At 36.2% G+C, this 24,023-nt stretch overlaps 1 protein-coding gene and 1 long non-coding RNA gene across 2 annotated transcripts; one reads left to right on the forward strand and one right to left on the reverse strand.

The window, feature by feature from the left end:
- Window positions 1–4,480: 4,480 nt before the first annotated feature.
- On the reverse strand, window positions 4,481–20,534 carry LOC9316946 (DNA polymerase epsilon catalytic subunit B). The gene is given in 51 exon segments (XM_021027874.1): window positions 4,481–4,968; window positions 5,172–5,278; window positions 5,533–5,721; window positions 5,813–5,932; window positions 6,028–6,132; window positions 6,341–6,407; window positions 6,507–6,667; window positions 6,960–7,008; window positions 7,092–7,354; window positions 7,429–7,488; window positions 8,929–9,003; window positions 9,142–9,225; window positions 9,312–9,413; window positions 9,524–9,656; window positions 9,940–10,004; window positions 10,080–10,260; window positions 10,474–10,664; window positions 10,821–10,895; window positions 10,974–11,171; window positions 11,246–11,375; window positions 11,517–11,639; window positions 11,997–12,102; window positions 12,105–12,264; window positions 12,355–12,494; window positions 12,584–12,641; window positions 12,906–13,106; window positions 13,186–13,281; window positions 13,627–13,770; window positions 13,858–13,938; window positions 14,064–14,148; window positions 14,267–14,443; window positions 14,548–14,627; window positions 14,697–14,802; window positions 15,000–15,094; window positions 15,176–15,320; window positions 15,413–15,531; window positions 15,716–15,818; window positions 16,187–16,302; window positions 16,544–16,720; window positions 16,808–16,972; window positions 17,273–17,356; window positions 17,450–17,572; window positions 18,029–18,163; window positions 18,253–18,339; window positions 18,775–18,992; window positions 19,071–19,159; window positions 19,320–19,480; window positions 19,876–19,971; window positions 20,041–20,100; window positions 20,186–20,251; window positions 20,397–20,534. Coding segments are annotated over 51 exon segments (6,423 nt in total). The 5' UTR covers window positions 20,499–20,534; the 3' UTR covers window positions 4,481–4,598.
- A 545-nt stretch (window positions 20,535–21,079) lies between these two features.
- LOC110229503 lies at window positions 21,080–22,127 on the forward strand. The gene is made up of 2 exons (XR_002332891.1): window positions 21,080–21,376; window positions 21,606–22,127. It is a non-coding gene; the product is annotated as an uncharacterized LOC110229503 (long non-coding RNA).
- Window positions 22,128–24,023: the final 1,896 nt, after the last annotated feature.

Genomic DNA, 24,023 nt, shown 5'->3' on the forward strand with positions numbered 1-24,023 from the left:
CTGTTAGCTCCATCATACCCATTATACCAAGTCCTACTCGCAAATCTCCTTGGCAAAATAGACATTCTCGGCGTCTTGCTCTTCACATAGTTGGAAAATGGCACTCTATTACCAAACTAATCTGCATAGGATAGCTCACTATCTTACGAGATCTCAACAAAATTCGGAGTTGGCGGACTAGGCGGTGTAGCAAATTCAACATCGGACGACACCATGCTGTAAGCCACCGCTTGTTTAGGAATCCCATATTCTGTCGGTATAAACACAACACAGTCAAAATAGTGCGAGGCATTTATCTTCCAAAGACGCATAAGAAACACCAAGGTCTGTCCCCAAGGACATTGAGCTGAACGAATCCAATGTCAACAAGCTATCCAGCGTCGAAAGATAATAGTAGGGATTCGCGTGAACTCTTGGCTACCACGAATCATCAGAGTTAAACTCATACAGAACTCCATCCGATCCTTCTCACATAGGCACATCAATGTCACTATCTCCATAGAGATATCTAGTTGTCGCCATATGCTCTTCAAGCTTGTCCAAAGTATCATCATTAGAATTGTCTAGAAGGACAAAAATAAGTGATCGGAACATTCCTGAGATTTCCTCCCAAAGTAACCAAAGGCACGGCTTCGTCAGATTCTGCACTAGTCCCGACATCGTCATCATCAAACTCATAAAGATCTTCCGACGGGACAATCTCGACGGAACTGTCCGATCCTTCCATCTCTCTCGTAAGAATGGATTCAGCCGAGTTCACTGAAGGACTCAAAGTCATGAAAGACTCCTATTCACACCCCTCCAATATTCGCCTCACATGTTCCAACAGAATCACATCGTCAGAACTATCATCATTATCCCCGTATGGATTGTTACTCGGTCCAGCACTCGAAGAAAATCCCCACAATCGTCCACCCCGAAGCCTAGTATGTCGCTACAGCATCTTCATCACCAAAACAAGGTTAGTCCTAAAATTCCCATCTACTTAAATCCCACGTTGGAACAATTTGGTTTATCCTATGATAGAAGTGCGACTCTAATTTTTGACTCGATAAAACATTTGAAAAGCGGGATGGTTCCCGAGCATATGTAATTATGCTCTGATACCACCTAAAACTGTAGCGACCCTGAACCGTACTAGACATAAGTCCGGCTAGACCCATACAAGTGACAAGTACTTTGTACAAGCAAACCAGAGTTTTAGGACAAAACTACCGCTCCAGTCTACCAATACTTAGTACTGTCTCTTCCAAACCCGATATTAAGCTTGCCAACCCTTTACCGAGAAAGGAAGTTATGCGGTTTGGACAGAACCTTATATCATCAAACCATCCCCATTTTTATGAAAACCTTTTTATACTTTGTATAACTTTTACACAACAAGATACCAAACAATCATATAAGGATTTCAGGGATCCCATTTCAAAAATAAATAATACACAATAATATCCTTTATACTTCTACCAAACCAATCTACACCAACACCCTATTGTCCCAAAGAACCCTCTATGGTTTATCCCTCTAAGTTTACTTGCAACAAAAAGGTGGAATCATAAAAACAAGATACTTAGGGAGTACAACGCCTTAACTCGGAAATTAAACACCCCAAAGCCCCAACAGTAAAATAAACAAGCAAGCAAGCAATAACACGCAATAACAATCAACAACCAAATAACAATCAATGACATGAGATTACGACAATCAAATAAATCAAAGATGCAACGATTATGCAATAACTATGATGCATGCAAGGATAAATGATAACAACAATAACAAATCCTATGGCCATGGGAACGATCCTTCCCATCGAACAAGCCATGGAGTATCTCTGCCCAATCTCATGTCCACTAGCTTATCCCATACCACTTGGCTCAATTAGCTAACCGGACCTCCATACACACAAGATACAAAGAATGTTAGAGTTCCAAGTTTAGCTATGATATCAATAATTCTGTGATCCGCATTGATCACTTCCACTTCATACGATGCTTTCTACAATAATGCTAACCCATCGGATCGACGATATGAGCATGATCATATCCCATCCAACGCTGCACTTTCAACACGTGATTACTGAAGTTTTTGATCTTTATGAGGAACAGAAAATCCGGGAAATGTTCACGACGTATTTCCTTCAAAGTGGGAATTGTCAAGGTACCTCCCCCAAGCCTTGACAATTCCAGCTCATGAAACTCATATTTGTTTTGGCGGTTCCTCATTCGGAACCACATTCTCTTCATTTTGCTTAGCGAGTTTCGATGATACTTCAGCTTCATCGATAGCTTTTCTCTTTGTTGATAGCCCTTCCTCCCCTAGCTGAACTTGTTGCATTTGACTTGTGCATGTACCTTCATTCAGAGACATAGCCTTCCTCTGCTACTGGTAGGGTCGTCTACGCTTCTTACTATTTTTGTTTTTAGTCCCGGTTGAACCCGCTGAGAAGCTAGGTTTGAATACCGTAGAACCATAGTCATGTTGTACCGCATAAACAAACGTACCTGAGTGAGACTATAATGATTGAGAAAAATGAGTTCCTGTTTTCACAGATCGAGCACCCTCATTTAAAGGTTGTTCCCCAGCCACTGGATTTAAACTTGAGTTCTCGAAACAAAAACCAGTCCCTTTCCCTTGTTCACGGCTGTTGTAAATTCTGTTGGAGCTCTAGACAAAGCAGAGTCCTTTGACCATGTAGATCTCCATCCAAATCTCAAACAGAACGTCGAACTCTCTCTACTCGTACCTTCCTTTCTTGTGGATCAATCATAGATAGATACTGATGCATCTCATCCAAAACCGCCTTTGCGATCTTAGGTTTCCCATAAATAGAGTCAATCCCCACATCGTCGTCCGTTAAAACCCCAAACAGGGGATCATCTTTACTATTTTTTGGAATAAGACGATTTGGGATGCTTGTCGCCTTAACACCTCCCGTAGTAATCGCTTGCCGGTTTGACGTGTTAAGAGGACAACAGTCTTTATCATGTGTGAGGCGTTGACATTGGTATCAGCGTTTCTGTATCCTCTCATACTCAATGCCAATGTCCACCATCTCTCCGGTTGGAGTTTGAAGTATCCTAGTATTCTTCAAAGGTATGTTGATGTCGAAAAGCACTCTTACCCTTACAACCTCGACTTTGTGGCTTCAGTGGATCAAAAGTCACATGTGTAACTTGTCCAATATACTCAGCGATCTCTTTGATAGTATCCGCTGTCATGTTTTTCACCGGTATGTTACGGAAACTGATCCAAATTGGAAGAACTTTCAAATAATCCACCGGTGTTTTTTCCACCCATCTTTCCAGAGTCATACTTCAATCATTGAAGGTCCAAGCACCAGATTCCAAAATCATCGAAATATCCGCTTCCGAGTCAAAAAGAAATTGGAACTTATCATTAGGCAGAGTAATTCCCCTTGCTTTGTTATTTACTCGCCAAATCCTCGGCATCTCATGAATCATACTTGCCATGTTCTGGTTCTCCTGACATAAGAGCCGTCCGATTATTCTACAACCATTACGAACATAGGAGCTGAACTTCGGGTGATTCTGCTGCACAATTGGTTTATCCTCTACCAACACCATCACTTGTAGAGCTTTATCAAGCGCATACTCTATCTCTCTCAATCAAAAAAGCAAATATCTCCGCACAAGCACTATCAATAAACTAGGTTAAAAAAAGCTACACAAATCTTCTAATATTCCGAAAAATTACTGCAAAAAACAAGAAAGAATTGCTCAAATCCGATGAAAAATGGAAATATTCTCGGAATACAAAGCTTTTTCGATAGAGTTGAAACCCTCTAATTAAAAAAGAAGTACCTAAGCCCCAACTTGGGTCTCCCCCACCTCCACAATTTTGTATTGCCATTTCATTTATTTATTAAATAAAATTAAATCAACAAAAAATAAAAAAAATAGATAAATCTGTCGTTAATAAGCTTAACCCAAATTTTCTGAAACAAATTTTTCATAACCGAAAATGCTAAGCCACGAAATTTAAGCCTTTCGTAAAGTGATATTGAAGCTTTAATAGGAATCTGTCAATCAAAATCTGTAACGCTTGACAAAAAACTTATACTTCAAAAGTCGGCCACTACATGTCAATAATAAATTTGTCATCGTTGGATTCAAAATACATGTCTGTCATAACATTAAACAAGTATGTTGTCACTATAAAGTTCACTAGAGTAATTTTTATATTTCATTATCAAATCCGCTATTGAACGCCAGTTTTTTGGTAATCTTAAATAAATCTATCAATACATAAATTAAATATGTCATAACATAAAACATACAGTATATGTTCCGCCTATAGGTCAATATAGCCAAAAAAATCTCAAAAAAAAATTATTTTATTAAAGGCCATATTTTTGTTAACATTAAACAAATCGGTCATTACCTAAACTAAATCTGTTACCTAAACAAATTTGTCATTACCTAAACATCTGGTAATCCTCTTTTAACTCTAGATCGTCAGGATCTGGTAGAACTCTTAACGAGATCTTCATGTTAAGAATTTTTGGCTTTGTTAACTAATGTCAGAAGTTTCCATTTAAATATTATTAATACACGAATGTTGTCTTTCTGTGTATTGTTTTGTCAACAGCTGGTGGCAAATAAAATCCAGGAGATGCATTCTTCTAGCAGTCTAAACTTCAGGCGCTTTGCTATATCCAAGAAAATCTCCATCCTCTTGTGGAAATCTGAACCACTCTCCTTGCATCTAAAGGATCCAGAACACTCACACTGCTCTGTCAAATGAGCGGCTTTCACCTGATTGCACCTATCGCACACTAGATCCTGCAACTGGTACATTCTCTCCCTCTGTCTCACCATCTGGACAAGGCTATTCTCTATCTGCTCTTTGTCATATATCTTCCCGCATTGCGGATCCGCACATGACCATTCTTTCTCTGTTAAGAGAGCTGGGTCTCTGCATAAATCTAGGTCTCTGTAGGCACCGCAGTTGCTGCAACGAGAAAAAAAAAAAAAAAATTAACACTAGGAATTCACAGTTGTCTTAGCGGTTACTCCTGCAAGAGAGTCAAGTATTTGAAACACAATAGGTATGCCTTTGAGAGAATAAAAAAAAGTACAAGTACATTATTGTCTGGGATTCAGTGGTGTCTAGACGTTTTTCTATTCTTTTCTATTATTTTGGTCAAGTAATACCTGCAAGCCACGTTAGGTAAGATGAAGGATGGCCCAGGATCAATAAATCCGGCTTCAGCAGCGCATTCTTTTACTTTAATGTACTTCAACAGACTCTTTCTCATTACCTACACAGAACAAATCAGTTATCCAGCTTTACTGATAAACATAGTTTCAAGAACCAGATTTCCAAAAGTTTAGGTTGGAATGGTGAATGAAATCAGATACAGAGAGGCTTTCAGACCATAAAGATAAACAACGCTTCAATGGGACTTTTTCTAAGAAACAACAAACTGTGAGAGATTTATTTAGACTTTATAGCAACTGTGAATCCATATGGTTATCCAACTGAACCAGCATCAGGTAAAGATGGAGAATATACCAGAACATCTTGCTGAACGTTTTGATCAAGAACCAGAACAGCAGTAATAATTTGTATAAATTCGAACGTGTTATCTCCTTTGGGAGCTTGACCAGAAACCCAAGATGCATCTGACACGTTTATCTCCTTCATGTGTGACCTGATATTACCAATTTTCTCAACAATCATGGTTATGAACCGGGTTCCTATCTGCATAAAGTGAAATATATATATATATATATATGAGACAAAAATTTTGAGTGAATGAAACATAAACCAAGTAAACTGACTTTAAGGCTACCTGTTCCTTGAGATATTCTACCATCTCTGCCTCTAAACTCTCTGCACTGCCACTTTTTTTCTCTAATGAAAATTTCCAGGGGCCAAATATAAACGTGGCAACAATTATGATAAAATCCTTCTGCCAAGATAGATGAGATGCATGAGCGTTCAAGATGAAATGGTCCACGCCGCTTAGCTTAATAATGAACATTAGGGATCATTCTGTCTGCAAACCTGAATATACTCGGGTAAATGCCGTGCAACGCTCCACTTTGGTTCAATAGTCACTTCGTCACCAGAAATTTCATCTCCGGTAGCTCGGATACCAGCGTAGTTATGCTACAATGTTAAGAAAAATATTATGAAAAAGGTAACACAAGAACTTATGAAGGAAGAGGAAGATGGAAATTTAGTAGAGTTCCTTGCAAGGTGCAACTTTGTTTTCTAACCATCCAGGTGAAAAGATTTTACTTCTCAGTTGTTGTTCATTTAACCATGTAGTTAAAAAGATAATACAAGAGGAAGTATAAGACATAAGAACTCCAACCTGGTCCATGAAAAGTAACGAGTGCCAGTAGTGAACCGGCTCAAGCAAGATCAACTCAAAGATATCTCTGTCGGTGGCAAAGCATAAGAACCAATGACATGAAAACGAGTACAGTCCATTAGAGATTTAGTCATAGAAGTTATACTGGGGAATGAAGAAAACCAACCTACTCCCCATCACTGTGAGCAAGCTTTCACAATAAGCCTTAGCAGCAGATAGATCAGATTTCCCTGTGTCGATAACGATCTTTGAGAAGTCTGCGTATATTATTATAGCACCTAACCTCCGCAAATCAGTCAAAAGCAGCGCAAACACCTTTTGCATGACCTACAATGAGAAAAACCGCAATATGACAAATGGATAAAGAAATTTTGAATGCAAAAGAAGTGGATGTAAATCACAAATCTCAAGATCTTAAGGCTGATTTGGGAATTATAAGTTATGACAGGGATACTGAAGCAAGGAGATATAACTTGTAAGCTACAGATTCGACTAAATGAGTTGATAGAGAAAGATTCAGACAAAGAAGCAAGGAGGAATTAAATATAAATTTTGTTGATTTACCCGCACCAACCCATTTATACCATATTAAAAGCACAAAACATTAAATGTCATTTACCTTGTGAAGCATGAGATGGAGAGCTGGATCGTGAAGCTTCGAGGAAGGGCTACGTACAATATGAAATTACTGATTGGTATCTAACTCAAGAATAAATTGAATATGTAGTAGCAGGATGTGACATAATGATACCTGCAGAGCCACCAAGACAGATGTTGCAAAATGGAATCAGCATATATATTGCCAGAATTACGCGCATCATGCAAGCAACGCTTGATCAATTGTTTCAGGACACGAAATGCTTGAGCACATCCATTATTCTCATCAAAACTGCCATTATCGTTTAAACTACTTCCCCTAGAATTCACACCCTGTTCAAATCCCAAAAAGCCGCCTCCTTCCATTTCACTCACCAGGTCACTTTTCAGAAGGGCATTAACAGCTAATCTATGGACCTGCATGATGCATGTTATTTAGGATAAAATTCAAAAAAGCACGGCGATTAAGGAAAAAAGGTTATATATATGACCTTTAACTCCACAGACACTTTTCTGTACGCTCCAGGGAATACCAAACTTGTCTGTTGTACCTGTGACAAAGAAAAGAAAAATCCACATAAACCAAAACGAGAAAAAAAAACCCACATAAACCAAAGGGAAAGTTACTAGATTAACCCAAATTATGAGTTTAATTACTAGAATGTCTCAAAAAAATTAGGGGTTAAATGAGTTATTTTCATGACCATAATACCCTTTCTCTCTTTGTTATGAATAAAAAAAAAGTCAAAAATACCCTTAAATATATTTAAAAAATGTGGTGAAAAAAATTTGGAAAAAAAAAATTATTTGAAAAATCTGCTGGGTTAGTTGTGACATGTTTATTTTCCATAACAGACTTATTTTTCTATGACAGATTTTTTGCGACAGATTTTTTTTCTCCTACAGACTTACTTAAAATAGGTTACGACAGATATTTAATTTGTAGCAGATTTTTTTCTCACGACAGACTTATTTTATGATGACACCACAGACTTTCGTAATTTTGACAGATTTATTAAAATGTGTGGCAGATTTATTGTTTTAGTGGCGTCAGACTTATATTTTTCGATAAAAATCTGTCATAATGTAGAAGATCTGTTATTAAAAATATAATTACTAGTTTGACTTATTAGTGATAACAGATTTATTTTATGTTATGACAATTTTTTTTTTCTTAACAAAAATCTGGAGTGTAATAGCAGATTTGTTATATAAAAATATAAATTGCTAGAATGACATATACTCACAACCGAAATATTTTATGTTATGACAGATTTTTTTTATATTATGACATATTTCAGATAGACTATAAAAAAATCTGTCGTATGATGACAGTTTTATTGATGAAAATAAAATTTTAATCTGCACAATAAGGTAATGACATACATATTCTTATCGCGACAGACTTATTTATACTAGATGGTTCATGTGTGGCTGTCTCCTTGTTAATATATGATAAAGATAATTTTTTCTTCGTTTTTATATATTTTTTCTTTTTAATTTTTTTTTTGTTTTTTTTTGTTTTTTTTTAAATTTTGTTTGTTATCTATTTTTTTTCATTTTAATTTTTTTGTCGTTTTGTAATTTTTTTTCCTAATTTTTTATTTAATTTAGTTATTATATGTTAATTATTTTATTTTAATTGAATTGAAAATAAAATGGGTAGTTGTTTTCTTTTTGTTTTTTATTTTTTTTTATTTTTTCAATTTATATATATTTTTTCATTTGTATATTTTTTTTTTTTTCAATTTTCGTTTTTTTGGTTTTATAATTTTTTTTGTATTTTTTAATTTTCTATTTAATTTAATTATTATATTTTTAATAGAACTGAAAATAAAATGGGTATTTGGTCTTTTAACACAAAATTTGTGTTATTCTAGTAAACCACAATATTTGGGTGTTAATCTAGTTATTTTTCTCTAAATTTGAGTCAAACTAGGTAATTTTCAGTAAACCAAAATGCAAAAAATACAAACAATTTGATGACATACCTCATCAGCTAGAAATGTCTCTTCATTGTTTATATCTCCAAGGTCTGGAACACCATTATCTGACACCCAAAGGACCTGATACCAAATTCAATGATATGGAAAAAAATCAGTGATACTGTAGAGGCACAGATCAAGAGCATAAAAAGGAAGACAAGTATTGTATTAGTGGAACTCTTATGGAAAATTATCTGGACCGAAAGTCAAAGAAAGAACCTGTTGCTGGTCACGGAGTGCCCTGGACAGGAAGATATCTAGTGTGAATGTTAACCAATCACGTCCAAAATTCCCCAGAGGCACCTAGTCAATTGTTTAGATAATATCAATAACTGCATTAAAACACTAATATGAAGAACTACATTTCCACTTTACAAACCGTAACCTACATGGGCGTATCTTGACTGGGCAATCCTCCGATCCAACCACTGAAATGCTGAAGCACAACGGAACACTGCTATTTTTGCTGCGGGACGTTGCCAGGAGACAGGCTATATGCATCACAACCACATCCAACACGTACATATTTAGCATTACTTGATCAAATTAAAGTTCATCATAACATAAGAAATGAAGCCGATTGGTTGATCAGTCAAGGAACCTGATAACTATTGTCATCGTCGTTGAAGGGAATCCTCACACATGGGAAATCATCCAGGGCCTTTATACCTTCCTTCATGGTGTTAAAGTCAGGGCATTCAATGACTGCCACAGTTGGTCCACAATTTTCTTCTCTGCAGGAAAAGGTAACAATGGGAAAAATTCAAACCAGAGTGTGTGATGACCTGACCGACGTGACCGTCTTAGAGAAGTCCAAAATCCGTCATTGTCACACTCTTTTTGTTTTTTTGACAATTAACGTACAGAATTTATCTAATTAAGAAGTAATATGAAGAAGAACTAGCTCATGCAGGAACAAATTAAATTAGGAAAAAGCATGCCCAACTGATTAGCATTAGAAAAATTATGGGTTTCGTAAAACATGCTGCACTTTTTTAATCAGGGAAATGAGTTTACCTGTATTCACAGAGCGCTTTTTGTATAATTTTCTTGGCGGCTTCTGGATGGTCAACATAGTCGACCTGATGATTAGCATTAGACAAGCTTGAAAAATGCAGGACTGTTATCACAGGGGTTGTACGTATTTTAGAGCTTACCTGGAAAAGGATACCATCCCAAGAAAATGGCTCAGGTGACAATTCTTGGCAGCTATCTCTAAACTGTCTCTCTAGGGCAGATGATAATAATTCCTTGTCACCATAAGGATTGACTACCACAACAGACATAAGCTTCGAAGCATGACAATATAAAACATAAATAGCACGACCTGTTGAGGTGCTGCAAAACCAAGGAAACCATGATATAAGATATAAGGGAATCAAATAAATGAATCCAAATAGCATATGCCCAAAGAATAAAAGAGACAAAAAAGGTCAAAATAATATGACTACAAACGTAGACATGATGTTAACACTCGAACATTGATAAAAATTCACAAGCAAAACCTTCCTTCATGAAATAGTAGAACTCATTTCCAAAATGAAGCTCTACCTGTGATACAAATAAACAAGTGGAATTGAATTCTCCAAGTAGCGACATTCAGTTGTAGTTTTCCTATGAAGTTCACCAAGTTTCCATCCATCTTGGGTGTTACGGTGTTTGGCCGTGTCTTCAATTTTGCATACACATCCAATCTGACATATAGCACTAAACTCCAGAGGCATCTTAGTTTCATATATGCCCTGCCAAAGTCAAAATGAAATCAATGAATTAAACGTTAAACAAACTAAGAGAAATTTTTTTCTTGTTTAACAGTGAAGGTTATTCGATAGAACTCGAAGGTTGGGATTCTGATGGCATTTTATTAGATTACTTAATAATAAAAGTAATAAACACACCTCAATTTCGGGGTCTGCAAGTAGAGCGGCAAGCTTTTTGCTTTCTTTTTTAAATTGATCTTCCTGAATATTGACCTGTGAAGAAATAAAGAAAAATTATAACTAACTAGAAGAAATAGAAGGAGCAAGATGTGTAGTGTGTAAAAGACATGCCTCCATCAAATTATAACAAGGCTTTCCATGAGGAAGAATCTTGTTGATACACTTTCCCGTGAAGTTTTCAGCTATAGAAGCTTTGGAATTAATGTAAAACACCCTTGGGATCGTCAATGGGATCTTAAGCATCAATCCTTCCACAACAACCCAAGCAAAAAATTGCCCGCTCTGTGGACTTTGGACCAACTGTATTATCTGAGAAACTCGGAACATGGTTACAAAAGATAAGCCAATTATATATATAATAAACACAATGAGGTCATGCATACCTGCAAATATGAACTAGTCAAAGCTTCTTCAGGCCTCCTAAAGTATGAGCCTACACCTGCTGTTCCCTTACAGACTTTTTTATTTATCTTGTGAGCATCAATCTGATTACAAGGCTTTAGATCATCAAACCTACACAAGGAAGAGATACACAGTGCCGACAAGTTAAGAAACTTTTCAAAACAGTGGATTTTATATTTATTGATCTACATTTTGTTCCAAATCAAAACCAAATGAACTTCACGACAATAAATACCATTAACGAAAAAGTACCTTCTTTTTTTCTTCTTCTTTAGACTCATTTTCCATTTTCTTTTTTCCAGTTCAAGCCATCCTTGGTAATCTACATTCTTGTCAGCGTTCTGAAATGAGATATCATGGAACTCTGGATCCCAACTGATGCAGGAGCTTAATCGTTAGGATTCTAATTAATTTAGATTTATTTCCTATTTAATATTTTGGCAATTTCTATTGGTTTTCCTTATTTTTCATAGGGTTTTACTTTTCTTTATTTCTTTATTTCAAGCTTATTTCCTTTCCTCTAATTGGTATTTATCTATATAAAGAGATCCTAGGTTTTTGTAAGAAACAATCTCATAATTACTTTCTTAAGAAGCATAAAGCTTTCTAGTGGATTCTAGAGTTTCTGGTGGATTCCAGAGTTTTATCTTTCAAGTTCATCGCTTGTGAACTTGTGTTTCAATCTAGGTTTAGCGCTTGCTTTTCCTAAGGTTTTCCGACTGCGTCACCAACTCTCTTGCTGCTTACCCTCAAGAGTGATTTCTATCGACTTCATACGAACGCGCAACTGGCTTTGGCCCTTTTACGGAAGGTCTGTTTTCTTTGCAAAAATCCTCAAATCCGCCAGTGCATTATCTTGGGTTGTCAAATGACTTTTGTCCAAGACACCATCTTTATTTGCTGAGCTAAACATATCCACTATTTTTCCCTGACGAAATTTGTCACAGACCTTTTTCTCGAGCCAGTGAGGATGACGTACCCTAGGTACAGGATTTGCCACCTATAGAGGTCATATAAGTAGTTAGATGTTTTTTAACATTAAGCAAAGACACAGAAAAGAAGGAGTGAAAATAGTATAGTCACAATGAACCTTCTGCATTGCAGCAGGAATGGTAATAACTTTTTGAATAGCTGAATGAAGGCGCTGCTTGTAATACATCCAGTCAATAATTGAACGGATTCCATCATATGATGATATCTTGCACCATTTTTACAGATAAAACTTTTTCTCTGTAAATTTATAATATTTACATCACATTTGAACGTTAAGAATGCAACAATAATACATAATCAAACAAACCAAATAACGGAATGTTTACCAGGATCATCCGTTTGAAATATGGCAACAGGGACAGCACGTTCACTTACGGGTGTCCCCTAATCATGAAAAAGTTGGTAAGTCATAATAAGAGTTAAAGATACTATGAACAGTTTGAATGAGACACTTATGCTAGAATAGCTGAGCAAGATGCTTAACGAACAGTAAAATACTACTTGAGACGTGAGCAACATTCTTGAATAAGAGGTTGTGTAAATATCAGCAGCGTTTCAAACTAAGAGAACTTCCAACAGTAGATATTATTCAGTAATGCAAGCCACTGTCGTAAACGAAGACTAGACAAAATTTGACAGAAAATGTACCTCTGGTTCACAAGCAACGATGTATTGGCAGCGCAGTCCTTTATCTTTGACCATTGTATCACCAAGAAAATCAGCCAGGCGTTTTGCTGTGGTCACTGCACATGACTTTTGTTGACCATAATCTGCTAACGATTTGCTCATAGTGCTTGATTCTGATATATAATCTAGCAATTCACTATCGGCAATATCTTTTCCTTGATCCTAAAGAAAATGTCAAGGAAACTTGTGAGCAAAATAACACGGTTGTATTCAAAACCCAGAAACGAGATATTTGATGTACCTCGAGTAGGTCAAGCCAACGATTTGCAACAGCTGCAACAGCAGAATAACACTCTTCAAGAGTTGATCCATGCAGAAATTTGTCAAATAGCTCGGCCTGTAGAAAAAGGAAAGAAATGACAGATCCCTGAAGTGTAAAGTAAAAAAAGAGAAAAGAACAAACTTAGCTGACCTCTAAGTTTTCGAGACACTACAAATATACATTTATCAAGTCAAACTCTGCTTATTTTCTTGGGATAATTGTCTCTACCAAATCATGAATGTCTTACTACATTACGCAGTCCATATTTATAATAAGCTTGTTCACACAAGAATCCAATAAAAAAAGATGGAGATGTTCAAGGAAAATACATTTTTTCATATAACAGAGATTTCTAAATCCCTTATTTCTTTTTTGAACAATGAAAATAGATGATGAAGCCTCAATAAAAGCCAATGATACTTGGAAAACTTTAATGAGTTTCAGCTCTCCTCTACGCTTCATCTCAAACCCCTTGAGTTCTGCTATGGTTCCGTCATGATTGAAAACTACATACCGCTTCTTAATTAAGATTCCCTCTTCCTTTGATGCAGGAATAATCATTGCCTGAATGTAGAGTGTTACAGATATTATTTTGTCAAGCATATCAAAGAGCAGCACACGTCAAAAAGTCATATCATTTATAAGCCATACCTTGTACGGTCCATCCACTTCAAATTCAATTGAGCATTCGCTACGTGAATTATATGTCTTTCGTACAGGATCTACAAGAGTCTGTTCCAAAACCAATAATCATAGCAAAAAGCTTTCAGAAACTCCAAATTTTTTGTTATATCATTCTGCATATTGACTAAATTGAAAACAAAAACTACTTTTAGGTAATGTATAGCTCGGGATACCTGATATTGGTCATTTGAATTATTCTTCGCCACATCAACATTAAGTATTACACACGGATACGAGATGGTGAATTTCTTCATGTCTCTGCAATAAACAAAAAACCATTGAAAGTCTATTTAACGTCTTCATAACCACAAGAAATGTAATTCCACCTTAGAAGTTATCTTAAAATATCTAAATCATACAGATTGCAAAACCTTACATCGTTTTAAAAGTAAAGTTCTCAGGAAAAGATCCAGGGAGAGCACACCATATACCATCTGTATCCAGCTCAAGTGGTTTCCCAATTCGCTCAATAAGCAAACGTGCATTCTGGATGATTTTGGCTCCAGTATAAGTAACTACACCAGCCATTTCCATGGAGTACCATCTTGCGCCCCTGTAATCGAATTTCAAGTGAAGCTTTCAGGTCAACCAAAATACAAAAAGATGATGTAATTATAACCAAATTCCAGGCCCTTTGCAAGAAATCAGAGGGCTCACTTTCGCATGACATATCCATAGAAGGAATTAAGTATACACTTATGAGCTAGCTGCAAGGAATCGTAAACCACTACCATGTCCTGTTGCAGAAGTTATATGAGATAACCATCAGTCAAAAATAAGTTCCAAGGATATAAGATATAACTTACATGTGCTTCCTGGATCTTGATTGAATTGCCACTTGCCTTGGCCTCGGACAACTTTCCCTTCCAGACCTTGTTAAGTGTTTTGTATTCATACCTCCTATCTCGAAAGCTATAATTACATGCATATACACCAATAAAAAATTTGAAAAAAATAAAACAGCAATATGGAAAAAGTAATTAGGACTTGGCTTAAGTTTCCACCATTATTACTTGAATACTCCCACAAAAGAGATTGCTTCACAAAAGACTAACGTCCAAACAGAGTGTCAATCAAGAATAAGATTGGTAATAACAAAAGTCACACACCTGCGCACAGTGTCCACATAGAACGGGTTTTCTCTCATGCATATCCCAGCCTCGCGAACTTCAGTGATTGGCTTGTCAAGTACTCGGCTATATGCCTGCCAAAAGCAGAATAACTTGCCGTTATACATTGACATTGTAGGGAAGATATTATTATGCAAGAGAGAGAGAGAGAGTACCTTTTGACAGTATTTTTTCAATCGTTCTTTTAATTTGGATTGTTGTTCCACCTTTGGCAGATCAAGAAAAGGTTTTGAAGACTGCATATTTGCACCAGCATCAACAGATTCAGACTCAATCTGCTTCTTCAGATGGTAATATTCACTGTCAAACCATTTGAAAACAAAGTTAAGAGCTTAAGACTAGACCAACAAGGTTTAAATCCATACTTAGCTGGAATATAATATAAGTTAAACCTTTTATTTCCCTTGAATGTCACCCCACGCCAAACCCATTCAAGTTTTCTAAGACAGGTCTTTTCCAGGCCGTTGAAATCACATGCTGTGCAAACCTCATCCGTAACTATTGATGGTGGCTGACAATTAAGAAGAAACATACCACTTAACATATTATATCTGCAGGCTTTGTAATCTTAAAAGTAATGATTGTGATTCATTTGTATATGGAACACAATCATTTAACTGATATTTGATTTACAATTGCATGTTACATGTAGCCTGAAAATCAATTAGAAACATTTAAACCGAGAATTGATGTACCTGAAGCCTGTTTGTTAAGATGATATTTGGATACATCGCCGCAACATCAAGGTGATAAATAAGAGGCCCCTCTTCACGTATTGGATCATCCCGTAACTTCTCGCCGTAACTTCTCGAGCTACAGAGATCAATAATGAAACAGCCAAACCATGGCGGAACTAAGACTTCGTCCGGAATCAGGTAACACAAAAGGAGATATAATTCATAAATCTTGAAGGTTCTATGGTCTGCTTTACAATATCAAAGCATGCAGATGTCTAGTTGGTAACAACTACTGTAGATGAAGGACACTTGATAAACACATTTCTTCTGGAGGCCCAAACAATAGTCTAAGGACTTACTAGGTTCTTAGAGTGTATAGGCAAACTCTCCCAGATTGAAATGTGCATGCATTGTCACCCATTCAAAGAGACAAGAGAAACAAGGGAACGTGCATTAAATCTCTATCCTAACTCAGAAGAGGAATTCATTACCTTTCCTCTGATTACGTCCTTTACTTCATCATAATTGGAAATTGAATCCATTCTCATTTTTCCTTCAACAGTGATAGCATATTCCAGATCCCGACCAAGGTTATCGATCAGTTGCTGGCAATCAAAGTGTCCAATATCAGATAGGTGCATAAATTAGGTATGATGCAATACGTGCGCAGAAGAAAATGGAGCATTTTTGCCTCAGGCATCCACTACAGACTACAAACGTTTTACTATAAACTGCACCGCCTTATATGAGATTACTATATTCTATATCAGAAAAAAAGTGGTGTTCAGCAACCAGCAAGAAAGACCAACTAGCATTGTTAAGTAAAATATAAAGAAGATAACTTGCCTGGTATGCGGATGCCTCGAGCTTAAAACTGGTTGGAATGTCAGATCTGAAAACACCACTTTGGAGGCACTCTACATGGCCACCAATATATGTCTCACTTTCAAGAAGTTTACCTTGGTAGAACTTCTCAGGGTCAGCTTGATTTTTGTTGGGACATACAACATTTGCCTTGTAAGCCTGTGCTGGGAATGAAACATTTGCAATTAATAGAATGAGCCACACAGCAAGAATTTCTAAATATCTTTGTAGTAGATAGGAAGCCACCTCAACCATCAAAAGCATTTCACAAAGGGTGCCACTCCCTTTGCGTAAAACCTCATCAGGGACCATTGGAATGATAGTTGCGAGAGAAAAAACGAACGGATGGACATATGTCATGTATAGGTAGTAAGTTGCAACAGCATCAGAGACAGAGTAGGAGGCCATTGTCTGCAAGAAGATTCCCAACATGAAACAGAAATAAGATATAAGCTCCCAATTCCATGCAGCATCTTGCACAACTACAGCATGGACTATAAAATATCAACTGTATCATCTACATCCGCTGTTAAATGTTTTGTACGATAAGACACTGAGTTTAACAAGCTTCAACCCTTAATAAGGCAATTAGTTAAATTACTTGATCAAAATATGTTACTCTAGCCCATTCCAGCGCAATCAAACAACTAGCTCTGATTCTAAAAAACTTTGTCACACAGAAATAGCATATTATTAATTAATCAGCAATACCTGTGGCTTTTCCATTGCAAACCGAACCATGTCCTCAGGATTCACTTCCAGTGGATCGTAACCCAGTTTTGCCTTTGTAACAGCCTGGCATTTAGTTAAGAGGCAAGCACCACTCAGAATCATAATATGAATTTCACAAAAGACAAATAATGGCGAAAAGAGAGAAATACAATGAACCTTCAGACCATGGCTTCCCTGAGGAAGATAGCTATCACGTTTCACCCAAGAAAAACAATCCAAATGGCACACAAACTTAGCTCGACATTCACCTTGATTATGATCACAACGGAATCCTAACTCCTGCAACCACGATGGAAGGAAAAAAAACACATTATGCCCTGGGGATGGGAACTGAAGAAAATATAGAGAAGAAAAAAGGCAAGAAACAGGAGTAATGGAAGTTTCTGAAATAGAACCAAGGTTTGGTAGATGAGTGCCACCTTGCCAATTCTAAGAAAACTTCAGTATTCAAACGCAAAACACATGTCACTGAATATTCGAAAGATGAAAATTTATACTTCACGGAAGCAGACAAATAATATGTAGAAGCAGGCATCCTGGTGAAAGATAATTCACTAGACAGTATAGGAAGTGCAGCATTACTATTCTAGTTTTAAGCAGAGGCACACTCACAAGGTCACAACAAAATATCAGTGAATAATGTCACAAAGAATTCCCAAGTAGATCATATATTTCCTTATAGTCGTGCAGACAGAATATTTTGTTAGCAATACCACAATGAAGGAAACGTGATACCTCGTTCATTTTGATCCCATGATGCGATGCTCTCCGTTCTATAAATGGCCAGTCAAAAAAGTCACCGTTGTATGTAACATAAATACCAGGTTTCAACTCTTGCATATGAGAAAACCATTTTCGGAGGAGTTCAACCTATAAATCAAAACCAAGAAAGTAACTTAATTCTAAGCACCTCAATCTTTCTGATACAAATATTCAAATCAAGAGCTAATTTACTTTACCTCGTTGTTAACATTCGTGACTTTGAAATACCCTTCAAACTCTGGTTTGGGTGTATATTCCAGATCTTCTATGTCTTTGCCAACACACTAAATTAAGTGCAAAGTTAATGCTACAAATATAATCAAACAAGATTGAAGTGGCCCAAATATTTAAAGAAAATGATAGAGCTGAGATATCAACCAGAGATGATATATCCAATGGAAAATTGTTAAGAAAAAAAAATCAAATATCATGTTTTAAATTATATAGCAAAACGTTATGTTAGTCCATAACAATAAGTCTTACAGTCACACATCATACAAAATCAATCAAACAAGCTGGATAATTTTATATGGATCATATCTGATTTATCTTGGAATCTTGGATTAAGAATGCAATCAACATAATCCAAATGATGGCACAGAAGGGCTATATAGCAGCTTATCTACGTTTATGATTTGGAAGCGGTCATCATCCATCATGTAATATATCACCATTGATTAGATCAAATCCAATGCAATACAAATGTATGCAGCAGTTACCTCTCTGTTAGTAATTAGAAAACCTTGCCCATCAACCATGTAGGATATCATCATAATTTGATCAGATTCAGCATCCGGGAACTTCAATGGAAGCTTTACTGTCTCTATATCGAATGCACAAACGCGAACTTCTGCGCGTTGGAGAAGATCCGTCCTCTTCTCTAGTATGACATCAGTGCTGGAAATACTGACATTGTACCATTGCCCACTACGCACATCTGGACAGCGAGAACACATCATGATTTTGACAACCTTGAGGGCTAAACCAGGATTAAAAGTTTGACTAAATAGGTTACCATTATCAATTGCAAATCGGACATGATAAGGAACATCGTACTCGCGGAGGTCCACCACAGAGTCTAAGCAGTCTTGAGGACGTTGTTCTCTGCATTCCAAGAATTAAAGAGAATAAAGAAAAAATGATCAGGGTATCTGAAACACCTGAGAAGAAACTTGGAAATTATAACTAAGGAACAACAGAGTTTCAAGGGATATAATTTGAAAGAACTCTGAAAATTTATAAGAAGAAAAATACATTGCCTTACCGTTTTCCAGCCAATATGGATTCGTATGCTTCAAATGCATCAAATTTTGCGAGGTTTCGTTCGACAATATGCAACAGATCCCTCTTGACTTCCACCAATTGTTGCACAGTGTCAAATGATACTTTGAGATATTTTTTTTGCAGGCCAGATAGATGATTTTTCTGCTCATGAACATAAGAAATCAAGAAACTCAAATTGGTATGGTAGGTCAACGAAAAAGTTAGCAAAAGTGACAACTAAATAAGAGGTACTGAAAACGTTCATATCTTGCATAATGCTGCCACAAAAGAAGAAGCATTAAACACTTTAAACATTTACTAGCAAAAGTTTTTTGAGTTACTGGCAGGCTAGATAGATGATTTCAGCACATGGAAGCAAGATCAGTTTTAAATTGCAAGAAGAGGAAAATAAGTAAAGTTGTAGCAAATGTAATTGATATGAGTCCTCGGTATAGAAAGAAAGAAAGAAAGAAATCAACAGGTAGGTTAACAAAAGTCGCAGAATGAGGAAGTGAGCACTTGCAACTAGTAAAAGGAGTAATGGTTTACTGACTTACAAGATCAAGATCTTCTTTGTGAACAATCTGAATATCAGCAACTTGTGTTTGATATCGGCGTCTCAAGTAGGCTTCAACTTCCAGTTCCATATTGTCCTGTAATATTGGCATTGCAGTTTAGTTGACATATACTCGAAAACAGTCGAGTAGAGAGAGACAACATACTTTGGTGGCGGCATACAAGTAAGGGCGGAACTTGTACTTAGTCTTAAAAGAAGAGCCGTCCTGAAAAGAAACAAAAGGGAGTGGTTGAGCAACTGACTGGTAAGAAGAAGCTAACATAGTAGTAATGAGAAACACAGCTGGTCACCTGAGTGACAAAGAAAAGGTCCACACAACTAAAGGTTTTCCCAGTATCGGCATCTTCCCAAGATGACTGCCAACAACCAACATAGTAGACTAACCAATCAGTGAGAAGTTTTCTGTATTCAGAGAATTAACTAACTACCAGGGAAGTAGTCACAAAAGCACCACATCAAAAACACATGTTCGGGCAATATCGCATCTCCGAAGACACTTACTGATGCAAATGTGAGTAGCCACCCGAGGCGCGTTTCCCCTTGGGAGAAGAGCCCAAATCCAAGTTTAGTTTCGAGTTCATCTGCGGCTGAAACTTTCTGCATATTCGACCTCCGATCACTTCTCCTTCGTTTATTACGGCGATGCTAAGAGACTCACTCTTGTATCAAATAAATTAGGGTTCAAAACAAAGGGATTCGTGATTGACCCTGTTACGTTGTGATCGGTGAAGAGATGGAATTGTTAGAGAACGAAAAACACAATCTGGACTGATTACAAACTTTACTTATACTGTAAAGTTAAGATCCGGACGGAAACCGGATTCTTCCGTCGCCGGTTTCGCTCTGCCTTTCTTGCTCCGGTTATCAACAAGTTACGAGCTTTTTTTTCCTTTTTCCGGCAAGTTTCCGATTTGGCCCCATTTTTGTAACTGGATTTTAATCTCGTCCGCCCCTCTTCTCAAAAGATTCTCTATTTAGCCCCCGTTATAAATTCTTTTTACTTAGATATTTATTTTAACTCAAGTAATTGGTAAAAGACAATAAAATCTAGACTTTTGGACATAATTACATATCCAACCTAAATTTGGATCTATATCCATCTATGTTGGGTTTCACTGTCGGATCTTTTAATCCCAAATCCTCAAAATCGACAATCCGAAGAGAATCCCTAATCTTTTTTTTTTTCTCTCGAAGAAGAAGAGCAAAGAACTTGAAGAATTCACCGAATCTTTCCGCCGTTCTTCTTTCATAGATCTACGCTATTCTCGTCAAAGCCAATATACGACATCAAGATCCTCTCTGTTGGAAGACAAACAAAGGTAACAACTTTTGTAAAACTTGACAGCAAGAGGAATGGGCGTTAAACTGTCTGAACCAACAGCTCAGATCAGTTGCAGATTGCTATTATGGCTCTTCGTCCCTTTGCTATGTCAATCTACAAGAAGATTATTGGATCGGGAGAGAACTGAAATGATCTTAAGGTTAGGATGTTTTAATTCTAAATAGATTTTTTTTGTTTTGAGATTGACTTGTTGTTCTCTAGAGATTGGTTATCTGGTATCAAGAGTTCATACCCTTCTCTTGTTGTTCCTCGTATCATCAAGAAAATCTAATTATGTTTTTGCCAAATTTGATTTGCTTTGATTGGAATTATTATCAAAGACTTGGGATTTTTATATGGAAGTTTCTTGTTTGTTTTTTGGTGGCAAGATTTCAATTATAAGTAGGTCGTCAAAGAAATAGAGAAGAAGCCCAAATAAAATAATAGACAATGAAGCAGAGAATTTGAGAACAGCATTTGGCGATTCACCTTAATTTTTTCTTTTTCTCTCTCAAAGAAGAAGAACGACGAATTCGAAGAACCCACTGAATCCCTTTGTCGTTCTTCTCTCAAAGATCTACTCTACTCTCGTCGCCGACAAATCTCCAAAAGAAATGTTAGTTGTAATTGAAAAGGATAGTTAAGCCTCCAATTCATGTCAGCAAACCATATACGAATGAAAAGAGAATGAAGGAAAAGAAGAAGGAGAAGGTCTGTTGGTGGTTTTAGATATATTGTATGGTTTTTAGTAACAATTTTTCGGTTTGTAATTTGGTTTCTAAGGTTATGTATAAATCTAAGTGTTTAGGTACAACTGGTACGATCAGGTACAACTATGTTTCTGGGTTTATGTTTTTTTATTATGTATAAATCTTTGAATCTTAATCTAATTATGTATGAATCTTTGAATCTGAATCTTAATATTTTTTAAGTATGAATCTATGTATTGAATATAATCTAAGGGTTTTGAACAAAAAAAAAAAAAAATCTAAATTATTCAAAAAATCTAACAAATATGTAGGTTTGTAAGGGTTTTGATAAATAAAAAAAACAGTGAAATATCTGGAAATATCTAAATATCTAAAAAGATCTGACAAATGGCTTACATGGCGCCGTTATTTTGAAAAAAATAATTAAAAAATAGCACAAATTTGTTCATAGTTGTACAGTTGTACTCGGTTGCACATTTTTGTTCATAGTTGTATAATATAGAGATTTTAGTAAATCTAGTTGTTATCAACTCTAATTTAATTTTTGTGGGTGGAACCGATGGTATTGCCTCATAAAAATATCATTACTTTGTATCTGTGTATTTATATTTATCAAAATACAAGTATTTCAAAAATTTATTTAATTTTAGTTCAAATCTACAAAGTAACCATGAAAGTATAAGGTTGTTAGTGTATGAATGTGGGATTTTGAGTAAGAATGTCAGTATTTTTTAAAAATATGAAATTTTTTTGTCAAAAACTTGTTGTGTAGTTTCATTACCATCGTGTATGCATTTTTTAAGTTTTTTAATTTGGTTTTAAATTTTTATATTATATAAAATTCTAAAAATTAGCCAAGGCAATAGACCTTAGTTGTACATGTGGTACTTAGTTGTACCAAGACTGACAATATTTGCATAGATACGAGAAGAAAATCAACAATAGTTGTACCTGTAAAACTTAGTTGTACAACACAGACTATATAAGTTTCACAAACAACATCGTTTCTTAAATTATCCTAATAAATGACACTCGGAAATCAACCTTGGTCACCCACATCGTCTCTATCAACGTCACCATTGTTGATAAATCACTCGCCCAAACCGCTCGATCTCTGCGACCTCTTCATTGTCCCTGAAAAAGAAAGAGAGAAAAAACGGCCTATAATTTCACAACTTTCGTAGCAGACCATCAACATAGTTGTACACATTTGTCCCAGTTGCACCAAACTTAGGGTTTCCGTAAATATTCTACTTAGTTGTACCCAGTGGTTTCAGTTGTCTCAAATCTGCAATCCTAAAATATTTCAACAAATAACCCTATTCAAGCTACGAATTCAACTTAATCATACTACACTAAGAAAAAAAGTATACTTACCTTACAATATGGTGGGAATAGAAGAAGAAGAAGAAGAGAAGAGATATGTCTTTGGAGATGCAAAATCGTAAGCTTTAATGGTGAGCTTCAATGGTGGATGGAGAAGAAGAAGAAGAACACGAACGTCGGAGCTGCAACGTCAGAGTTGGAGCTGCACCGTCGGAGCTGCTGAAGAACGTCGGAGCTGCAACGTCGGAGCTGTTGAAGAAGAAGAAGAAGAAGAAGAAGAAGAAGAAGAAGAAGGAAGTCTCGTAGGTTTTTTTTTGTCATAAAAGGAAAGACATTTGGTAGGTTTGTATTTTAATGAGAGAAGAGAGAGAAAGTTTTTGATTGGTTGAATAAAAAATGTGTTGGTATTAAATTAAATGTAGAATTAAAGGGATAAGTTGGTTTATGGAAAAATTGGGAAGGAGAGGGAGTAGTGAGAATAAAGAGGGGTTTTCCAAAAATTGATTCACCCCAAAGGGGCTAGAGAGATTTAAATTCCGATATTGTAAAGGCCATGGCCCATGCCCATTTGGGAAGATATATGAACTAATTATTAAAAAAAAAAAAAAAAGTTAAGATCCGGTTAACTCCAGTTTACAATACCCAAAATCAATTTTACTAAACCATATTAAGCCATACTCTAATAGCCTCCCTCAAGATGACAAGTAAATGGATTTAAGTGTCATCTTGCCTATAAGAGAACGAAAATGAGTTGGAAACAAAGGTTTAGTG

Source organism: Arabidopsis lyrata, assembly GCF_000004255.2.
Source record: "Arabidopsis lyrata subsp. lyrata unplaced genomic scaffold ARALYscaffold_4, whole genome shotgun sequence".
In the NCBI taxonomy this organism is placed as follows: domain Eukaryota; kingdom Viridiplantae; phylum Streptophyta; class Magnoliopsida; order Brassicales; family Brassicaceae; genus Arabidopsis; species Arabidopsis lyrata.